Source organism: Cavia porcellus, unplaced genomic scaffold (genome assembly GCF_034190915.1).
Source record: "Cavia porcellus strain 051 isolate PalLab524CR breed Dunkin Hartley unplaced genomic scaffold, mCavPor4.1 scaffold_7, whole genome shotgun sequence".
Classification (NCBI taxonomy): Eukaryota; Metazoa; Chordata; class Mammalia; order Rodentia; family Caviidae; genus Cavia; species Cavia porcellus.
The window spans coordinates 15,043,914-15,060,441 of NW_026947490.1; the positions used below are offsets into that span (position 1 = coordinate 15,043,914).

At 50.3% G+C, this 16,528-nt stretch overlaps 4 protein-coding genes across 12 annotated transcripts; 2 read left to right on the forward strand and 2 right to left on the reverse strand.

The window, feature by feature from the left end:
• Positions 1-61: 61 nt before the first annotated feature.
• Igflr1 (IGF like family receptor 1) lies at positions 62-6,612 on the reverse strand. Of its 4 annotated transcripts, none has more exons than XM_063252611.1 (6): positions 5,516-6,612; positions 3,009-3,252; positions 2,556-2,585; positions 1,684-1,906; positions 1,063-1,247; positions 62-809 (listed from the first exon to the last, which is right to left on the reverse strand). In XM_063252611.1, exons 4-6 carry the CDS (start codon positions 1,838-1,840, stop codon positions 111-113), a joined length of 1,041 nt encoding a protein of 346 aa, XP_063108681.1. In that variant the 5' UTR covers positions 1,841-1,906; positions 2,556-2,585; positions 3,009-3,252; positions 5,516-6,612; the 3' UTR covers positions 62-110. The 4 variants fall into 4 exon arrangements, with proteins under 4 accessions (XP_063108681.1, XP_063108680.1, XP_063108679.1 ...); XM_063252610.1 differs by lacking the exon at positions 2,556-2,585 and having other exon boundaries at positions 5,516-5,614; positions 6,547-6,599; XM_063252609.1 differs by lacking the exon at positions 2,556-2,585 and having other exon boundaries at positions 5,516-6,611.
• A 116-nt stretch (positions 6,613-6,728) lies between these two features.
• Positions 6,729-8,148, forward strand: Psenen (presenilin enhancer, gamma-secretase subunit). 2 transcript variants are annotated; one of them, XM_005002518.4, is made up of 4 exons: positions 6,729-6,931; positions 7,113-7,204; positions 7,606-7,710; positions 7,870-8,148. In XM_005002518.4, exons 2-4 carry the CDS (start codon positions 7,144-7,146, stop codon positions 8,007-8,009), a joined length of 306 nt encoding a protein of 101 aa, XP_005002575.1. In that variant the 5' UTR covers positions 6,729-6,931; positions 7,113-7,143; the 3' UTR covers positions 8,010-8,148. The 2 variants fall into 2 exon arrangements, with proteins under 2 accessions (XP_005002575.1, XP_003467261.1); XM_003467213.5 differs by having other exon boundaries at positions 6,733-6,931; positions 7,061-7,204.
• Positions 8,149-9,619: 1,471 nt separating this feature from the next.
• On the forward strand, positions 9,620-13,709 carry Lin37 (lin-37 DREAM MuvB core complex component). Of its 5 annotated transcripts, none has more exons than XM_063252612.1 (10): positions 9,620-9,978; positions 11,393-11,516; positions 11,620-11,670; positions 11,771-11,848; positions 11,953-11,982; positions 12,064-12,149; positions 12,234-12,400; positions 13,212-13,352; positions 13,440-13,513; positions 13,586-13,709. In XM_063252612.1, the coding sequence occupies exons 1-10, from the start codon at positions 9,945-9,947 to the stop codon at positions 13,665-13,667; spliced, it is 867 nt and encodes a 288-aa protein (XP_063108682.1). In that variant the 5' UTR covers positions 9,620-9,944; the 3' UTR covers positions 13,668-13,709. The 5 variants fall into 5 exon arrangements, with proteins under 5 accessions (XP_063108682.1, XP_063108684.1, XP_063108683.1 ...); XM_063252613.1 differs by having other exon boundaries at positions 9,622-9,978; positions 11,393-11,468; XM_023563994.2 differs by lacking the exon at positions 11,771-11,848 and having other exon boundaries at positions 9,622-9,978.
• A 52-nt stretch (positions 13,710-13,761) lies between these two features.
• Hspb6 (heat shock protein family B (small) member 6) lies at positions 13,762-16,477 on the reverse strand. The gene is made up of 3 exons (XM_003467215.5): positions 15,654-16,477; positions 14,785-14,907; positions 13,762-14,715 (listed from the first exon to the last, which is right to left on the reverse strand). Exons 1-3 carry the CDS (start codon positions 15,849-15,851, stop codon positions 14,548-14,550), a joined length of 489 nt encoding a protein of 162 aa, XP_003467263.1. The 5' UTR covers positions 15,852-16,477; the 3' UTR covers positions 13,762-14,547.
• Between the last annotated feature and the right edge of the window lie 51 nt (positions 16,478-16,528).

The window sequence follows — 16,528 nt, forward strand, 5'->3', positions numbered from 1 at the left end:
CTGGCCCAGTTAGGGTTGTGCTTTGAGAAGGCCCCTAAATGGTTATCAGGACAGCAAACACTTGTTTCCAAAGAAACTATTTTTAATTGTAGGCCCTCACCGATCCCAGGTCAGCCAAGCCTGGATAACACCAGCAGTGCGTCTGCCCGTCCTAGCTGGACCAAGTGTTCACTGAACTGGCCCAGAGTGGCTGACGGCTCCCTTGCCACCACCATCTCAATCAGGGCCCACAGTGGTGAGCGACTGGGCCGCAGGGAGTAGGCGAAGGTTGACCAGGCAGCAGGCAGCCCGTATCTTGCAGCAAGGTGCCGAGTGGTACCACAGGCCGTGCTACCGCCGGGCCCAGGTTCAGGGTCCAGCAGCACAATCAGCTCCTCCAGTACCTCCAGCTCATCCAAGAGGCGAGACAGAGGTTGTGTCGCCAGACCTGCCAGCTCTGGGAGACAGGCTGGCGTAAAGGGGAGGAAGGGCAGGTTTCCAGCACAACCTTCCCTTCTGGATGCGTTTGTCGCCAGCTTACCCTTGCTTGGGAGAGGGATCTTTCCTGTGTGCCCAGCCTCCAAAGAGCCTGAGGAGGCTAAGTGCAAGCAGAGGGTGTAGTTGCTGGGGTCTCTGGGAAACACGCCAGGGCAGAGAGGGGAAAGAACTTTTTCCTTGTGCTGGTGATGCCTTTGCAGAAGGAGGAAGCAGATTAGGAGTAGGACCAGCACCAAGGGCAGAACCAGCACCAAGGGCAGGACAAAATGCAGTGGAGAGACATTGCTCTGAGTCGTCCACGAGACACTGGAACTCCCGGGTGATGTGGGCTCCTGCAATGTAGACACTTACTTCTTCAGCTGTGGAAATAGAATCCTGTGGCAGGGATAGGACTGGGAAGAGGTTGGGAATAAAGGAGGGGGCACGCCCTACTCCCTCCCCCTTCCATGGGGCCACAGTCTCCCTCAGTTCCTACCTTCCAGCCCACCCACACAGCACTATTCCCCTCCCTGGATCCAGGCCAGCCTCGTCACATCCCCATCTCCTGCGAGCCCCGGCCCAGCCCTCCAAAGTCAGAACCAGGACCTCTCTATTGCGATGCCGGGTTCCGCCGTGGCTCCCAGTGGGAGCAGTGGCCAGGGCTCCGCCGTTGCAGGGGGTACACAGCTCCGCAAAGTCGCGGTTACACTGCCCAGGAGAACACTTTTTGAACGGATTCTTCAAAACATCGCCGAAGTCATTGTGCCCGCAGTTTTCCACAAACTCGTAGTCTAGTGGAAGATGCTGGCTTCATTAGGCTTTACCGCGCCTCTAGTCCTCAGCGCTAGCCACACCCTCTTCCTTTTGCCCTATCCTACTTGTCCCCGCCCCTTGTGTATTCACCCATCCTATCAGCGTATGTCCCATCCGGTCCCCCTTCCCACGCAGGCCCCGCCCTTTCCACCTGGCTATTCAGGCCTCGCCCCTTTCCCCACCAGCTCTACACAACGCACCGCCCACGCCCGGATTTATCTTCGTTACGCCCACGCTTCCACTTGCTATCTGATTGTTGCCCTATCCCGCACTATCCGGTTCCGCGCCGGCTCAGCCTGCCAACCCTAACGAAGCCTCAACTGGGCGTACCCCACACACCTCCCCATTCCTCGGCTCTGTGTCATCCACTATCTGAGCCTGGATTTACCCTTACACCCAATCCCGGCTCCTCACCCGGATAAGGAGGTGACCCGAATCGCTGTTGACAGCTGCTGCAACGCTTGTTATATGGGTTCCAATACTCAAGGCGGCCGCAGTACTGGGAGGCTTCTGAAGGTACTGCCAAGGCCAGAAACAGCACGGAGGTCTGCAGCAGATGTCTAAGCCCCATCCAGACCAGGGCCTGCAGCCTGGGAGCTGCGACTGCAGGACTTCCGACCGCAACCCCTCTGCCGCACTTTTCAGGAAACCCGAAAGGAAGAAGGAAGCAATGCAAGTGAAGGTACAGGATTCCTAGGTCCCTTTAGAAGCTGAGAATCCACCTCCCAACCAACTCCTTATCAGAAAAGCCCACAAGGCTTCAGGATAGCTAAAGAAAACTATATCGGGATTGTGTGGATTCCTATCTCCCTGTTGTTTCATAAAACCTTTTCCCACCCTTAAAATAGTGTAGTAATAGCACCTCCTTCGTAGCCCCATAGTAAAGAATTTAAAGGTGTTATTAGAAGTAAAACGCTTAGAACTGGTGTAATAAGTGGATGCCTGTAGTCTCAGCTTAGGAGACTACTACTTAGGAAGCTGAGACAAGAGGATTCTTTGAGCCCAGGAGTTCCAGACCAACCTGAGCAACAAACACAACTGCACTTCATCTCAAAATACAAGTGGATCACCTAGGACAGAGCCTGGCGACTACTACCCTAGGGCTTCAAAGACTCAGTCCTAGCTCACCAACATGGTGAACACCTGGAATCTCAGCTCTAAGCCTGAGACAGGAGGATCACAAAAACTTTGAACCCAGCCTGGGTAACTTACAGATTTAGCAAGACCATGTCTCAAGATAAAAATAATAGGGGCTGGGGATTTAGCTCAGCGGCATAAGCACTTGCCTTGCAAGCAGACGGTCGTGAGTTCGATCCCTGGTACCGATAAAAAAAAGATTAAAAATAATAAAGGGAAGCTGGGGATTTAGCTCAGCTATGTAAGCACCTGCCTGGCAAGCACAAGATTGTGAGTTTGATCCCTGGTGTCTAAGTAAATAATTAAAAAAAGAGGAAAGGGTTTAGGACATGTACCTTAGCCCTGACTTGCTGGAGACTCCCACTGAACTTCCAGCACTTCCTCCCCAGTCTTAATCACCATTTTAGGAATCTGTCAACCTGCATCTCTCCCCTTGAAGCCTTAAACAGAAAAGCTAAAAAAACTAAAATGAGAGCTGGAGATGTGGCTCTCTTGCCTTCTATTCACAAGGCCTGCTTTAATCCCTAGCACCAGTGGGGCAGGGGGAGAAAAAGAAAAACAGCTTTCCAGCCCAAAGGTATCACCACCCTACCGATACAGACCTGGGCCCCCAAAGCACTGCTCTGGTTCGGAGTTCCTCCACTGATCTTGTGGTTAGAGGCCGGTGCAGTTTCCCCTTTTTGTCAGCTGAAAGGAAACTGACACCCACAGCTAAGCTTGAGGTTTAATAGGAAATTTTATTATCATAGCAAAAAGCCACAGAAAAGGTACATGTAGAGTCTTGGAACCTGGGGCTGGAGAATAGCGGGGGCTTTGAGGAACGATACTGGCCAGGAATATCTGTGTCTGTTAGGAGTGAAGGGCAAAAAGGTTAGAGATTGAGAACCATCGTGCTGGTGGTCTGGGGGACACCATTGTTTTCTTTCTTGGAGATAGTAGCCCTGAAAGGTAACCTAGGCAGAGAAGTGTAGACAGCTGGGTTTGAGCCACTGGGAGTGGTACAGAGATCCCCTAGGCCTGCCTCTCTGCTCTGGATGTGGTGAACATTGATGTGACTAGGGTTCCAGGAGGCAGTCTCAGTGCTGGAGATTGAGACTGGTCCTGGATTTAGTTCAGGCTAGTTTCGGTGTTGAAATTTAGGTGCTGCTTTCCAGATGGGACTCAGAACTATTCTTAGGGCTTAAGAGTCTTGGGACAGTGTGACTGGGGTTAATAATCAGGCTCAAAGGTACAAAGGACTCTGCAAACAACAATCTTGACAGGGTGGTCCTGAGGGTCTGACACAGGACGAACTCCCAGATCCTTAACCTGTTACTCATCAGAAGCATGATTTGTGTTTTCTTCTGAGGTAGTCAGACTTGAAAGGAGTTTTTTTGTTGTTGTTCATCTTCTTCTTCCTTCTTTCCTACCCCAAAACCATGACTCTCCATGTAAGCCTACAGATGTCCAATAAATAACTAAAAGTATAACAAAGCTTGACCTTCATTTTGTAAAACTCTGAATCAAATCCTCAGCTCTGCACACAGGCATTTTAGTCATTTAAGAAAAGTCGGGGGCTGGGGATTTAGCTCAGCGGCATAAACGCCTGCCTTGCAAGCAGGCAGTCATGAGTTCGATCCCCGGTACCAATAAAAAGGAAAAAGACAAAAAAAAAAAAAAAAAGAAAAGAAGTCGGGGCTGGGGATTTAGCTCAGCGGCATAAGCACCTGCCTTGCAAGCAGGCAGTCATGAGTTCGATCTCCGGTACCAATAAAAAGGAAAAAGACCAAAAAAAAAAAAAAAAAAAAAAAGAAAAGAAAGAAAGAAAAATCTATCTAAGCTGGGCATGGTGGCTCACGCCTGTAATCCCAGCACTCGGGAGGCTGAGGCAAGAGGATTGTTTCGAGTTCAAGACCAGCCTGGGCTACAAGTGAGCTCAAGGCCAGCCTGAACTGTATAGTGAGACCCTGTCTCCAAAAAAAAAGACAAAAAAGAAAGAAAGAAAGAAAAAGTCTATCTAAAAGTTAGCAAAACAGGGTTTATTAACCCAAAACTTTACTAACCCAAGCCTATGTCATCACCCTTCAAGACTGAGGACACCAGGATATTTATGGGGGCCCAGAGAAGATTCCTGTGCCCAGAAATCGCCATTACCCTAAACCTAGGGTCACCTTAGATTCCATCAGATTCCATCAGAGCTTCACAGAAATAAATTGCTCCCCAACTCATAAGGATTCATCTCATGGGACTGAACTACTTTTCAAGTGGGTGGGTTCCTCCAGAGCCATGAAACAAGGACTGAGAAAATGACTGATCAGATCTCAGCCCACCAAACTAAGCATAAAACTGACCTTTATTTTTTATTTTTCTTTCTCTATTTTTTATTTTTCTTTGTCAAGGGACCAGTTTGATTTTTTTTCATATTGGTAAATAAGCTCAGGATACTTTCCTTGAGCTACATCTCCAGCTCTTTTGGGGTGGGCAGGTTCTTGCTAAATTGATAAATAACCCAGGTTGGGCTTGAACTTGCAGTTCTCCTGATTCGACCTCCCAGAGTGCTGGAATTACAGGAGTGTGCTGCTATGACCAGCAGTTGTTTTAATTTTCATTATTAAATGAAGGACCCACGCTAGCTGGTGACAGCAGTACCTGCACCTGAGTTCCCACCAAAAAGCTGCTGCCGGAGGTTCCAGGATATGGGTCAAAGGTGCATGAAGTTGCAGAAGCTAGCTCAAGTACATCCCTTTAGTAGAGGACAGATGAAGGAGGCCACTGTCACTGACAGCCTCCCCCACACACTCAAGTGTCTGGGACTCCCAAGTGTCTGTCTTGCCCTTGCATCACAGTACCCATGTTATACTGATGACAGAAAATCAGCAACAGGAGGCAGATCATCATGCTCAGTTACAGTGGTTACTGAATTCAGTACCCTCACTGCATCCTCCTCCTGCTGGAACAGAGGACAGTGGGTCGCGGTGCACTAAGAAAATGGGAGATCTTCAGAGGATTAGTCAGCAGCTTTGAGACTGGACTGGACTTAGTGGCAGACCTCAAGCTGCGAGATTTCAGGGTTGACTATCCAGCAGTGACAGACTCTATTTCTAAGCCCTAAGGAAGGGACAACAAGTACCTTGATATAAAACATTCCTAAGGGGTGGTCCCCCAAGTTGTCACACACATTCATCTCTTCATTCTCCCCAGAATTCTCCTGCAGTTCCATGAACACCTCCTAGGGAAGACCAGGAGGAACTCAGCTAAGCTCCTGGAGCACAAGAAACCCAATCTACCCTGCTGACCCTCACCTCAAATTATCATAGTGTTCCTGCACCTCTATGTCGCTCACATGACCCGCAGGACCGGACAGGGTGGAATCAGAGGAGCCCCCTGCTGGGGGCTGTCCATCCTGCCCCTCCTCTGCCTGGGCCCTGCGGTGTGATCTGTCTATGGGGTTTGGCCATGTTCTGTGGATCCCGGTACATGTTGAGCAGAGTATAGTCTGAACATATTTTAAAGGGGCAGAACCAGAGCTCAGAGAGTAGGGCTGCATGCAGAGAGTACAGTATGAAGGTTTGGGGTGGGGCTTTGCACCTGAGAAGGAATTTTAGTATCATAAGTGCTTCTGCACTCATATAATTCCAACTGGGGGAGGCTGGGGCAGGATTATCATCATGAGTTCGAGGCCAGCCTGAGATAGTGTCTCAAAAGTAAAATAAAATAAAATGAAAAGGAGGAAATAACTGTGAGCGGATCTGCTGAAGAGACAGCACAGCGGCCAAATTTCTATGTATTGGGCCATGGCCAAATCCTCGGAAGAAGGGCCTGAAACTTGGAGAAAGAATCTGCAGAGAGGTCTAACCAGAAAGCAGTGGGTTTCTAGGGGTAAGCCTTAGGAGCCTGGAAAAGGCAAGTCTTTGTGATGACTGACAACAGAAAACGAGGACCTCAGAGACTTTAACCCCGGAGTTTAGTACCAGATCTTATCTGGCTCAATGTCGGTTTGTTGCGAAGCCGGGAGCACTGGTTCCATTGCCGGCAGCCCACTCCGATTTTAAAGTAAAAAAAGGAGCTAACTCTGAAAGGGCGCAAAATAATGGTGAAATGAGAGCCAGGGAAGTCGAGCACCCTAGAAACACTACCCCAAGCCGCCCAGCCACCAAAGACCTCAGTTCCTTTGCCCCGCTCCCGAGATGTCACACTCTGCACCCGTTCTCATTTGTCCTTACTGCCGAATATATTGAAGCTAAATATTCAGCCAGTTACCCAAATCCGGCCAATACGCCTGCTCATTACGTCACTTCCGTTGCATAGGAGCGTCGGGAACTGTAGTTCACTACTGGGCCGGAACGCTGGTCTCGCGTTCAGAAACTCCCTATTACGCAAGCGTTTTGGAGGCTCAAACGCTGCCCTACTCTATCACAGGCGTTTGTTCGCAGCGCATGCGTATAGCCTTACCTCGCCAAAAAAGACTGTAAGGTCCAGAAAAATCTGCGACTTGTCGAACAAATCTCCGTGTCTGAAAATAGTACGGGTGTTGTTTGAACCGCTGGTGAGTTGGGAATCGTTTAGCGCACCCCAATAAATATAGAGGTTCTTAACCTGACGAGCTTGCTGGTGGAAACGGAGGGTGCCCCTTTTCAGCAAGCCCACCCCTAAATTTATCGCTTTGTCGTAATAGGGGCGTGGTTATTCGTGATCCTCGGGTCTGTCAGTTGAATCTTGCTCCGCAGGATCGTGAGACGACCAGACTTTAGTACAGCTATGAATTTGGAGCGGGTCTCCAATGAGGAGAAGTTGAACCTGTGCCGGAAGTACTATCTGGGTAAGAACCGATGATCTAGGGCTCAAAGAGAAGAAAAAGGACCGACAGGGAAGAGTGCCTAGAGACGTGGATTCGTGGATCTAAGGGGTAAAGAAGGTGAAGATGCTGACTCCTGGGTCTGAGAGAAGGGAGGGCCTTCTGAGGAAGAAGGAAGCTGAAGCCGCAATTTCTGTGACCCGGGAGGGGAGAGTTGGAGGACTGGACTCCTGGGTCCTGAGAAAGATGGGGTTGAGGAATCAGATTCCTGAACCCCAGGGAAGAACCAGGATCCTTGAGCCCCTGACCACTGAAGTTTACAGTTGAACTTCGGTATGGGAGAGGACCTTCACAATAAGTATCCTATGTGGGTGTTGGGGAAGATCCTCGTTATTCTGTTACCCAGTGTGGGTTTTTCTCCGTAGGTGGTTTTGCTTTCCTGCCTTTTCTGTGGTTGGTCAACATCTTTTGGTTCTTCCGAGAGGCCTTTCTTGTCCCAGCCTACACAGAGCAGAGCCAAATCAAAGGCTGTGAGTCTAGGGAGCAATGAGGAAGGCCAGTGGGTGGTGGGGAGGGGGTGTTGGAGGCTCCAGAGTTCTGTGACTCTGTGAGACAGAAGAGAGGGCAGGTCTAAGGGAGTCAAGAAAGGAGCTGGAAGCCAACTCTCCCCACTCTGTTCTCTCTTGTAGATGTCTGGCGCTCAGCTGTGGGCTTCCTCTTCTGGGTAATTGTGCTCACCACCTGGATTACCATCTTCCAGATCTACCGGCCTCGCTGGGGTGCCCTTGGAGACTACCTGTCTTTTACCATTCCCTTGGGGACCCCCTGACAACGTCAGCACAGGATGGTGACTTGCTGTTTCTCCCAGCTCTGCTCTGAGCTTACTCTCAAGCCTCAAAGACTTGTGAGACTTGTGCCAGGCTCCTATTGTTTGATGACATTCCCCAATAAAGGACCTTGACATTTGATATTGATTTCCTGGGGTCTTTTGGAGATTGAATAAGATATTAATTAACTGGAGTGGTGGTGATATAGCCCTATAATCCCAGCATCTGAGTGACTGAGGCAGGAAGATCAAAAGTTCAAGCCCAATCTGGGCAATTTAGGGACTTGGAATACCCTATCTCAAAAATTAAAATTAAAATACCCCACTGCTAAATTTGACTGGCTTAAAAAATTAAAAAATTAATTAATTAATTAAAATTAAAATAAAGGGCTGGGGATGCATCTCAGTAGGAAGTTCCTGGGCTCAATCCTAGTACAGAAAAAAAAAAGTTTTTAAAGCATTGAGTGCTTACTTTGTGCCATGAGTAACGCTTCACACATTATATGCATTTTTTTCCTCACTGCGCACCAAATATGACTCTCAGAAATAGGAGTTTCTGCTCAAGAACCCTTATTTTATCAGTGAACTAAGAAAGGAATAAAGCTTCCACTTCTGGGGCTGCTATTGTTGTTAATTCAGAAACATGACTGTAAGGGCTGGGGATGCAACTCATTGGTAGGGCATTTGCCTAGCATGTATGAGGTCCTGTGTTTGATTCCCAGTACCACAAACAAAATTTTTCTGTGCTTTTACCTTCCTTTGGTCTCTAGTATTCCTAACCGAATGTTGATCACAATGCTGCCTTCTAAGCTTTATCTGGGACAAGACGTATGTGATAAATGGAAGTTTTCTCTTTCTCTGAAGGAGGTGATGTCTGGTTGTGTGTGGGGGGGGGGATGTTTGTTTTGTTTTGGTTTAGTTTTTGTACCAGGAATTGAACTCAGGACCTTGCACCTACCAGACAGGCACCGTGCTACTGAACTATATTCCTGGTCCTGGTCTATCTTAATAGATATATTCAAAAACTTTCTCAGACAAGCCTTCCTTTTTTTGTTGCTGCATTGTTTTTTGAGACAGGATATTGGTGTGAGGCCCAGGCTAGCCTCAAACTCACGCAGTTCTCCTGTCTCTGCCTCCGATTGCTTCCCTTGTCTTTTCTATTTAAAATTTCAGTCCCCCTCCCCCAAAAATTGCTTTTCAAGCGCAAACTTGGTGCTCCTGTGACCATTTCAAGCTATATTCTTCCTCCTGTCACATTTCACTTACAATGTTAAAGGTAAGCTACACTGATGCAAAGGGTTTTATCTGGTTTGTCCCCATTGCCTAGATAAATGCCTGGTACATAATAAATAATGAGGTTGTATCTGAAAAGACATTAACAGCTGAGATATAGCTAGTAGTCTGAAAAAAGGGACCCAACTAAATTCTAGTCTTCCTCTTAGGGACTAGAAGGAGTTCCACTGTTAGTTAAATCCTGTTAAGTAGGTAAGTTGGACCTTAGTCAAGCCTAACACTACAAGTCCCATGAAGCCTCGCGATGCAGGAGTCTTAGTTCCCAGTGTGCCCCGCGCGGCGCTGGCGGCGTTATTCTGAGTACACCTCCCTGGAAGCGCCCTGCATTGTCGTTAGTTTATTTCCGGAAACAGGCCCTTAGGAAGGTGGGATTTAAGGTTGGGAGCCTCCAGCGGCAGCTGTCAATTGGTCAGAGAAGAAGATTGAAGAATTCATTGACTAATGGAAAGTATTGGCTGCTGAAAGGGCCCAGCCACCCACAAGGTGGGGAGAAGGAAAGTGGCAGTGCTGCCGTAGCTACTGGACAGCGCTCGGGCCGGAGGGCTATCCGTACTCGGAGCTTACCTTTGACCTTTCCCGCCCGCCTCCGGACCCTAGCCTCCTCGGGACTTTTTCGAGCTAGATAGCCAGACTCCAGACCAAACCATGTTTCCGGTGAAGGTGAAAGTGGAAAAATCAGGTGAGGACCTCTAGGCCCGGGCCTTGTAAGGAAGACACCCGCCGATCAGAATTTGGGAATTCTGAGAGACCCGATTGTCCTGAAAAGGCGACTATCTGGCTTTTCCCTGCAACCCATCTGACAAATGCTGCATGAGACAGCTAGCTTTTGCTGCCACCTTCATACACTCCCAGATTGTGCTAGTCTAGGTAGCTTTGAGATTGAAAGGTGGTGGTTCAGCAGTGTGGTGGTTCAGGCAGCGGTAAAATGTGGGCATCCTACGCTGCTGAGTCTGGGAAGGGGATTATTGCTGGCTCCACTTCAGTTTCCCTTTTCCGGAATTAGTCATGAATTGGGGGTTGTGCTATGACCCTGAGGTACAGGCACTCCTTTAATCTCCACAATAACTGTTTTCCAATAAACCTAAGTGCAGTACATGAGGAAACTAAAGTTCAGCGTTAGGGCAGAGTTGATGGAAACCCAAGACCAGCACGGTAAAGGCCGTGGAGGGAAGGCATGTAGGATATTAGATGGGATAAATGGGATGTTAGATGGGTTTAGAACAAGACAGAAGCTGGGTGCAATAACATGAGCCTCTAGTTCAGCTACTTGGAGCTGGGTGCAATAACATGAGCCTCTAGTTCAGCTACTTGGGTGTCTGAGACAGGAGCATCGCTTGAGCTCAGGAGTTCAGGACCTCCCTGGGCAACATAGTGAGATTCTGCCTCTTCAGTTTAAGGAGGGTGAAAAAAAAACTCCCAAGTTGGGAGATGGGAGAAGATAACAAGATCTGCAATAGGGCAAGGTGTGGGAAAACCAGGAAAGTATATGAAGGAACAGCCAGTTGAACAAAGGAAATAGCTTTGAAGATGCCCTGAAATGGAAGCATTGTCTGATGTATTCAAGGAACAGCAAAAGGAGCCTGATTACAAATAATGGGGAGGGAGAGTGGTATCCATAGTGAGACCAGTGAAGGAATGGGGGAACAATGTGGTCATCCTTAGGGATCCAAGATGAAGGGTAGATTTAGACACTGAGGTCATTGTGCAGCCCAGTGGAAAGAGTCTAGGACAGCGGTGGCGGAACCTATAGCACAGATGCCCAGCCAGCTGTTTGTTATCATTGAAAACTCTAAAAGATAGATGGTCTTGGGAGAGGTGTTCAGGCCATGGGATCCTCAGGTTGGGGTTCAGGAGACAGGCTAAAGCCAAGGACAGAGATGTGTGTATGATCCATATCCTTGGGTCCTGCCCATGGTTCTTTGCTGCAGTCTCAGTTGCCTCTACTCCTGTCTTCAACCTATCTTCTGGGTAATATAGGGAAGCCTTGTTTCTCCTGGTCTCCCCACTGCTGCCTTTCATCAGGCCTGGGTCATTGGCCCTGACAAAGGATATGCCTACAGAGCTGACTCTTGCTTGGTACCTTCTTCCTCCAGAGTTGGAGATGGCTAAAGCACGGAACCAACTGGATGCTGTTCTGCAGTGTCTTTTGGAGAAGAGTCACATGGACAGGTTGGGACCTGGTCCATCCTGGGGTCATAGGGCTGGTAGCTTTGGCAGGTGGGACTTCAAAGGCTGACTTGGGGAGAAAGGTGTCTTATGGGGAAGCCACTTGATTCTGGATCCTTGGAACCTTAAGCCCGCTGTCCTCTTCTGCTGCCAGGGAGCGTCTGGATGAAGAAGCGGGGAAAACCCCTTCCGATACCCACAACAAGTAAGGTGTTTTGAGAGATCTGAATCTAAGGGTTTGTGGTGGGTAACTTCTTCCCTCATCCATGCGTTAACCATTCTGCCTTGTGCTTCCTCCATGACAGACTTAACCACTGCACATGTACAAAGACCTTGGCAAAAGCAACCGGGTCCCCTCATGTTTGGCACCTAAAGCCCCAAGGGTATGGGTGGTACATAAGGTCCAGGGGATCTCAGTAGCCCCAACATGCCCTTTGAGGTTTTTTTTTGAGGAACAGTCTGCTAACACTCAGTCTTTTTCCCATAGGGATTGCTCCATTGCAGCCACGGGCAAAAGGTAAGGTGACAAGGGTCCCAAACAGCTAAGGAGAGATTCTTAGCCCCAGCCCTGGTCCTGACACTCTCCCTCCCCACACAGGCCATCTGCCCGCTTCCCCCACCAGCGGAGGAAGAAGAGGAGGGAGATGGATGATGGGCTGGCTGAGGGAGGGCCTCAGCGATCCAGTGAGTAAGCAGTTGTTCTAGAGGGGGAACACAGTGCCAAGGATCCAGTTGAGGATACTCACTTACCTCCCTTCCCCACCCTAGACACATATGTGATCAAACTGTTTGATCGGAGCGTGGACTTGGCCCAATTCAGCGAGAACACACCACTGTATCCAATCTGCCGAGCTTGGATGCGCAACAGCCCCTCAGTGCGCGAGCACGAACGCTCACCCAGCTCACCACTACCCCCACTGCCTGAGGACGAGGAGGTGGGATGGCTGATGGGCAGCAGCAAGGGAGGTTGATGGGTGGGGCAGGCTCAAGGGCCCTTCCCTCCAAACTAATGGAAGATGAACAGTGTCTCTCCCTGTGTCTCCCAAGTGAATGCTGGATCAAGTAAGACATATGTATATGTGGGTATGGGGTGGGGTGTGGACGAAAGTCCCTGTGGCCACCTGGCCTAGAGAAAATGGAAACAGGGTTCCCCTAAGCTGATAGACATTACCAAGATTAAAGGTCCCCAGGAGATAAAAGGCTGCACAGAGATTCTTAGTGCAGACAGATATGGTTACTAGGTGGCATGGGTGAACAGGTGGGGATCCTCCGGGCTGGGTAGGGATGGATGAGTAAATCATCAGGCCTGAGAAAGTAGACAGGGGAAAGATATATGATCCAGCAGAGATATGTGATCCTGTGAACTGTCAAGATCAGAGCAGACATGGCTGTTGTAGAAGAAAGTTCCTGGGCAACAAGACATGAAGCCCTAGACAGAATCCACTAACAGACAAGCAGATAAGCAGTACATAGTAGACAAGACCTACCATTGCGGGTAGACTGGCAGGTGTAGTTGGGATTCCCTGGACTGTTGAGAGTGGACAAGGGTTTTTGGGCTGTCACAAGACAAGGGTTTCTGGAGAACACAAATCTGAGACCCTAAGCTTTGGGTACAACTTTTGGAAGTGTAGCTTTCTTAGCAAACTTCTCATGTCTTGTCACTGGGAAAGGCAAGAGGGATGAAATGTATATTCCCAGCCCTCTGCTATAACTCTTTGGCATAGTTTGGGACTTTGTTATCTCCAGGGTTCTGAGGTCACCAACAATAAGAGTCGAGATGTGTACAAGCTGCCTCCACCTACAGCCCCTGGGCCACCTGGAGATGCCTGCAGATCACGCATTCCATCCCCACTGCAACCTGAAACCCAGGGCACCCCTGATGATGAGGTGGGTATACAAAGCTGGCCTGAGGCTATGGGACACATTTTTGGGAGGCATCAACATAGTCACCCAGCCTAGCCTCTCTCTCCACAGCCATCAGAGCCTGAACCTTCACCCTCCATACTCATCTATCGCAACATGCAGCGCTGGAAACGCATTCGCCAGAGGTAAGTATCCCTTAGCCTGCTGGCCCTTATGACCTCTGTTGCTATTGCTGAACCTTGCCTCTACCTCCCCAGGTGGAAGGAGGCATCTCATCGGAACCAACTTCGGTACTCAGAGAGCATGAAGATTCTCCGAGAAATGTACGATCGACAGTGATGTTCCCAGCCCCTCCATCCCAATAAACATCATCCAACCCCACACTGGCTTGTGCTTCAGCCCATCCTTCCTGGCCCAGACATAAAGCAGTGGGCACAACTTTTGCACATTTATTGAACAGTGGGCCTAGGAACAAATGGGAGGATGGGATAGCAGGGAATTCAATGAGGGAATGAGTGGTTCCTTGGTTGGGTTATGGAGGATAAGAAATGTGGAGGGTGGGTTCCCTAGAAGATCTGGTTGGGACAAAGGGACTGTAGAGCTGTGGTTAATTGGAGAAGGGACCTAGCACATCTGGGCAAATGGTAAGTTGGAAAGGTTCAAGAGTCTGGATGGCTGGTTGGGGCTTCAAATCAGGAAAGGGGGTGAGGACAGTGGAGTGTCTGGTTACAGAAAGAGGATCAAGAATCTTGAGCACCAGGAGGCTTGAACAGTGTGAAGACCACAGTGTGGGGCATTTAGGAGTGGTGGTGGGCTTTATGCCTGATTCCCCTGGCATGGGGGCAGGGCTGTCTACATCATAATCTGCTGTGAGAGCTGGGAAGGGAGGGATGTGGAGTGTGGCCATGTTTCATAAGAGTCAAAGAAGTGCAAAAGGAAATTCTGTGAGGATATAAGTGACAATAGATTAGGCTGAGGTGAGTGTAGTGCTTGTAGCAAGATGTGGGACAAGGACTACGTCAGGGTGTGATGTCAGTAGAGGGTCTAGGTAATGAAAGGCTAGGTCTAGAGTGCAGGGGTCAAGTGGGATCTCTAGATGGGAGAGACTGTCTTGGCGTGATGAGGACATCTGGTTGGGTGGAGTCAGATCAGCTTTCAAGGTGAGAACCTAAAAGCAGCTCCCGAAATTCAGATTCGAAATTCAGATTCGCTTAGACCCCTACTTAGCAGCAGCTGGTGATGGCAGTGGGGTCTGGGCTGACACCGGCGTGGCTTGGATGGACAGGATGCCCTCGGGGGACAGCGCTGAGGTCACAGCGGCAGGGTCCACGCCGGGCGGCAAACGGTAGCGGCGGTGAAATTCGCGAGCGATGAATCCGTGCTCGTCCTGCAGGGGAGAGGGTTGAGACGGCAGTCCCTGCTCGCGGCACCCCGCCCCATCCCACCCGCAGCTCACCGGACGCTCCTCGTGGCGCGCGTGCACCTCCACGTGCTCGCCAACCACCTTGACGGCTATTTCCTCCGGCGAGAAGTGCTTCACGTCCAGCAGCACCGAGAAGTGGCCTGGGTCGGTCGACACCTGCGCACAGCGGGCGTGGGGCGGGACTGTCAATCCTCTGGGCTCCACCTCCCTTGGTACCGGCACTGGGGCTTCCTCTGGCCTACGCCCCTCACCGAGTCACCAAAAGCCTCTTCACCCATAACTGGGATCCTCCCGCCTGCTGCAGTCACTGAATTCCTTCTTGTACAGTGATGAGCTTCCTTCCCCGCAAGGTCAGAATCCTTCCCCTCCGCAGGGTGGCAAGCCTGCCCACACTCGCATTGTCACTCTCCGGAGTCACTCTTCACCCGCCCCAGGGACCCTTGTTCCCTAATCCGGCCAGAAATCGCTAAGCTGTCTCTTGTCCCAGTCTCCAGAATTCTCTTTTACCCTCCTACTCGAGTCCTAAGGCGCTTTCAACATTTACTGGTCTTCTGACCCACCTGTATTGAGGCCAGCACGCCCTTCATTAAATCACAGCACTTTCTCCCCTTTACTTATCAGGGAACATAAGGTCACCATAGTCTCCAGACTCCATTCCCTACTGTTAATTGCGTTTCAGTGTCTCAGGAGTGACTGCTTGTCCATTTCCCCAGATCTCCTGGGTGACCAACTTCCTTCAGAAAAATTAACAATTCCCTGAGGATCCTAACCCTTTCCCACCCTTTAGAGCGACCTCCCGGCCTCTCGTTTCACACTCGAGAAGTCCCTCTGAGGGGCCGCACTCTCTCCACTAATTTCTGTAGCTCTCAAGTGGCCGAATTGTCCCTCCCCGAGGCCGGCACCTGGGCGGTGGGCAGCGCCACGCTGGGGGCGCGCAGGTAGTAGGGGGCGAGCGCAGCAGGGCAGAGCGTAGCCAGTTCGGCCTCCAGCAGTCCCTCGCCGAAGCGCTGGTCAAAGAGGCGACCCGGCGCGGACAGCCCGGGCAACGGGGCTGAAGCGCGGCGCAGCCAAGTCGGCTGCACAGGTACCCGGATCTCCATCCTGCTCTTTCACCGTCGTCCTGGGACCGCAGTGTCCCTGCGTGTGCACCTACCGATTTATAGTGCGCCCTGTGCCAGCCTTTCAGCGAGCTTTCCGGGGACATTGGGACGGCAGCCAGACTCTGCTGTTAGTACAGCCTTATTTAGAAACCCCAATAATGACTTGGCCATTTATTACGCGCCTGTTGCCTCTCTGGAAAAAGACGCCAGGGAAATGTTATCAAGGTTCTTCAATTTCCTGAAGGGGAAACTAAGGCTAAGGAGGCAGAGCCCTGCGAGTATAGGGGGCACAAAATGGAAATTGGGACCTAGGGCCCACCAGAATCTCCGGTACTCTTTAATACATTTCCAGCTCACTGGCTGTTCTGAGGATGACGCAGATGGAAGTAAGCGTTAGCAGCAGATTCCTGGAGAATGCAGAGGCCAGGCCAGGCTGACAGAAGAACACAGAACAGATCCTACCCCCATCTTCAATCGGGCCTAATTCTGTGCCTCTGACTCAGCCTCGGACGCTTCTATCCAAGGGGCGTGAGCAGGAACGCTACATGCTGGGGCCCCAAGGGCGGCGCGCCGGATCCCGAAATAGATCATTTTGATCCTACTACCTGGGACAGAAGCCCAGGCCTGGCAAGCGGTGCGACCAGCTGCCTGTATTCTGACTAGCTTCTGCAATAAGA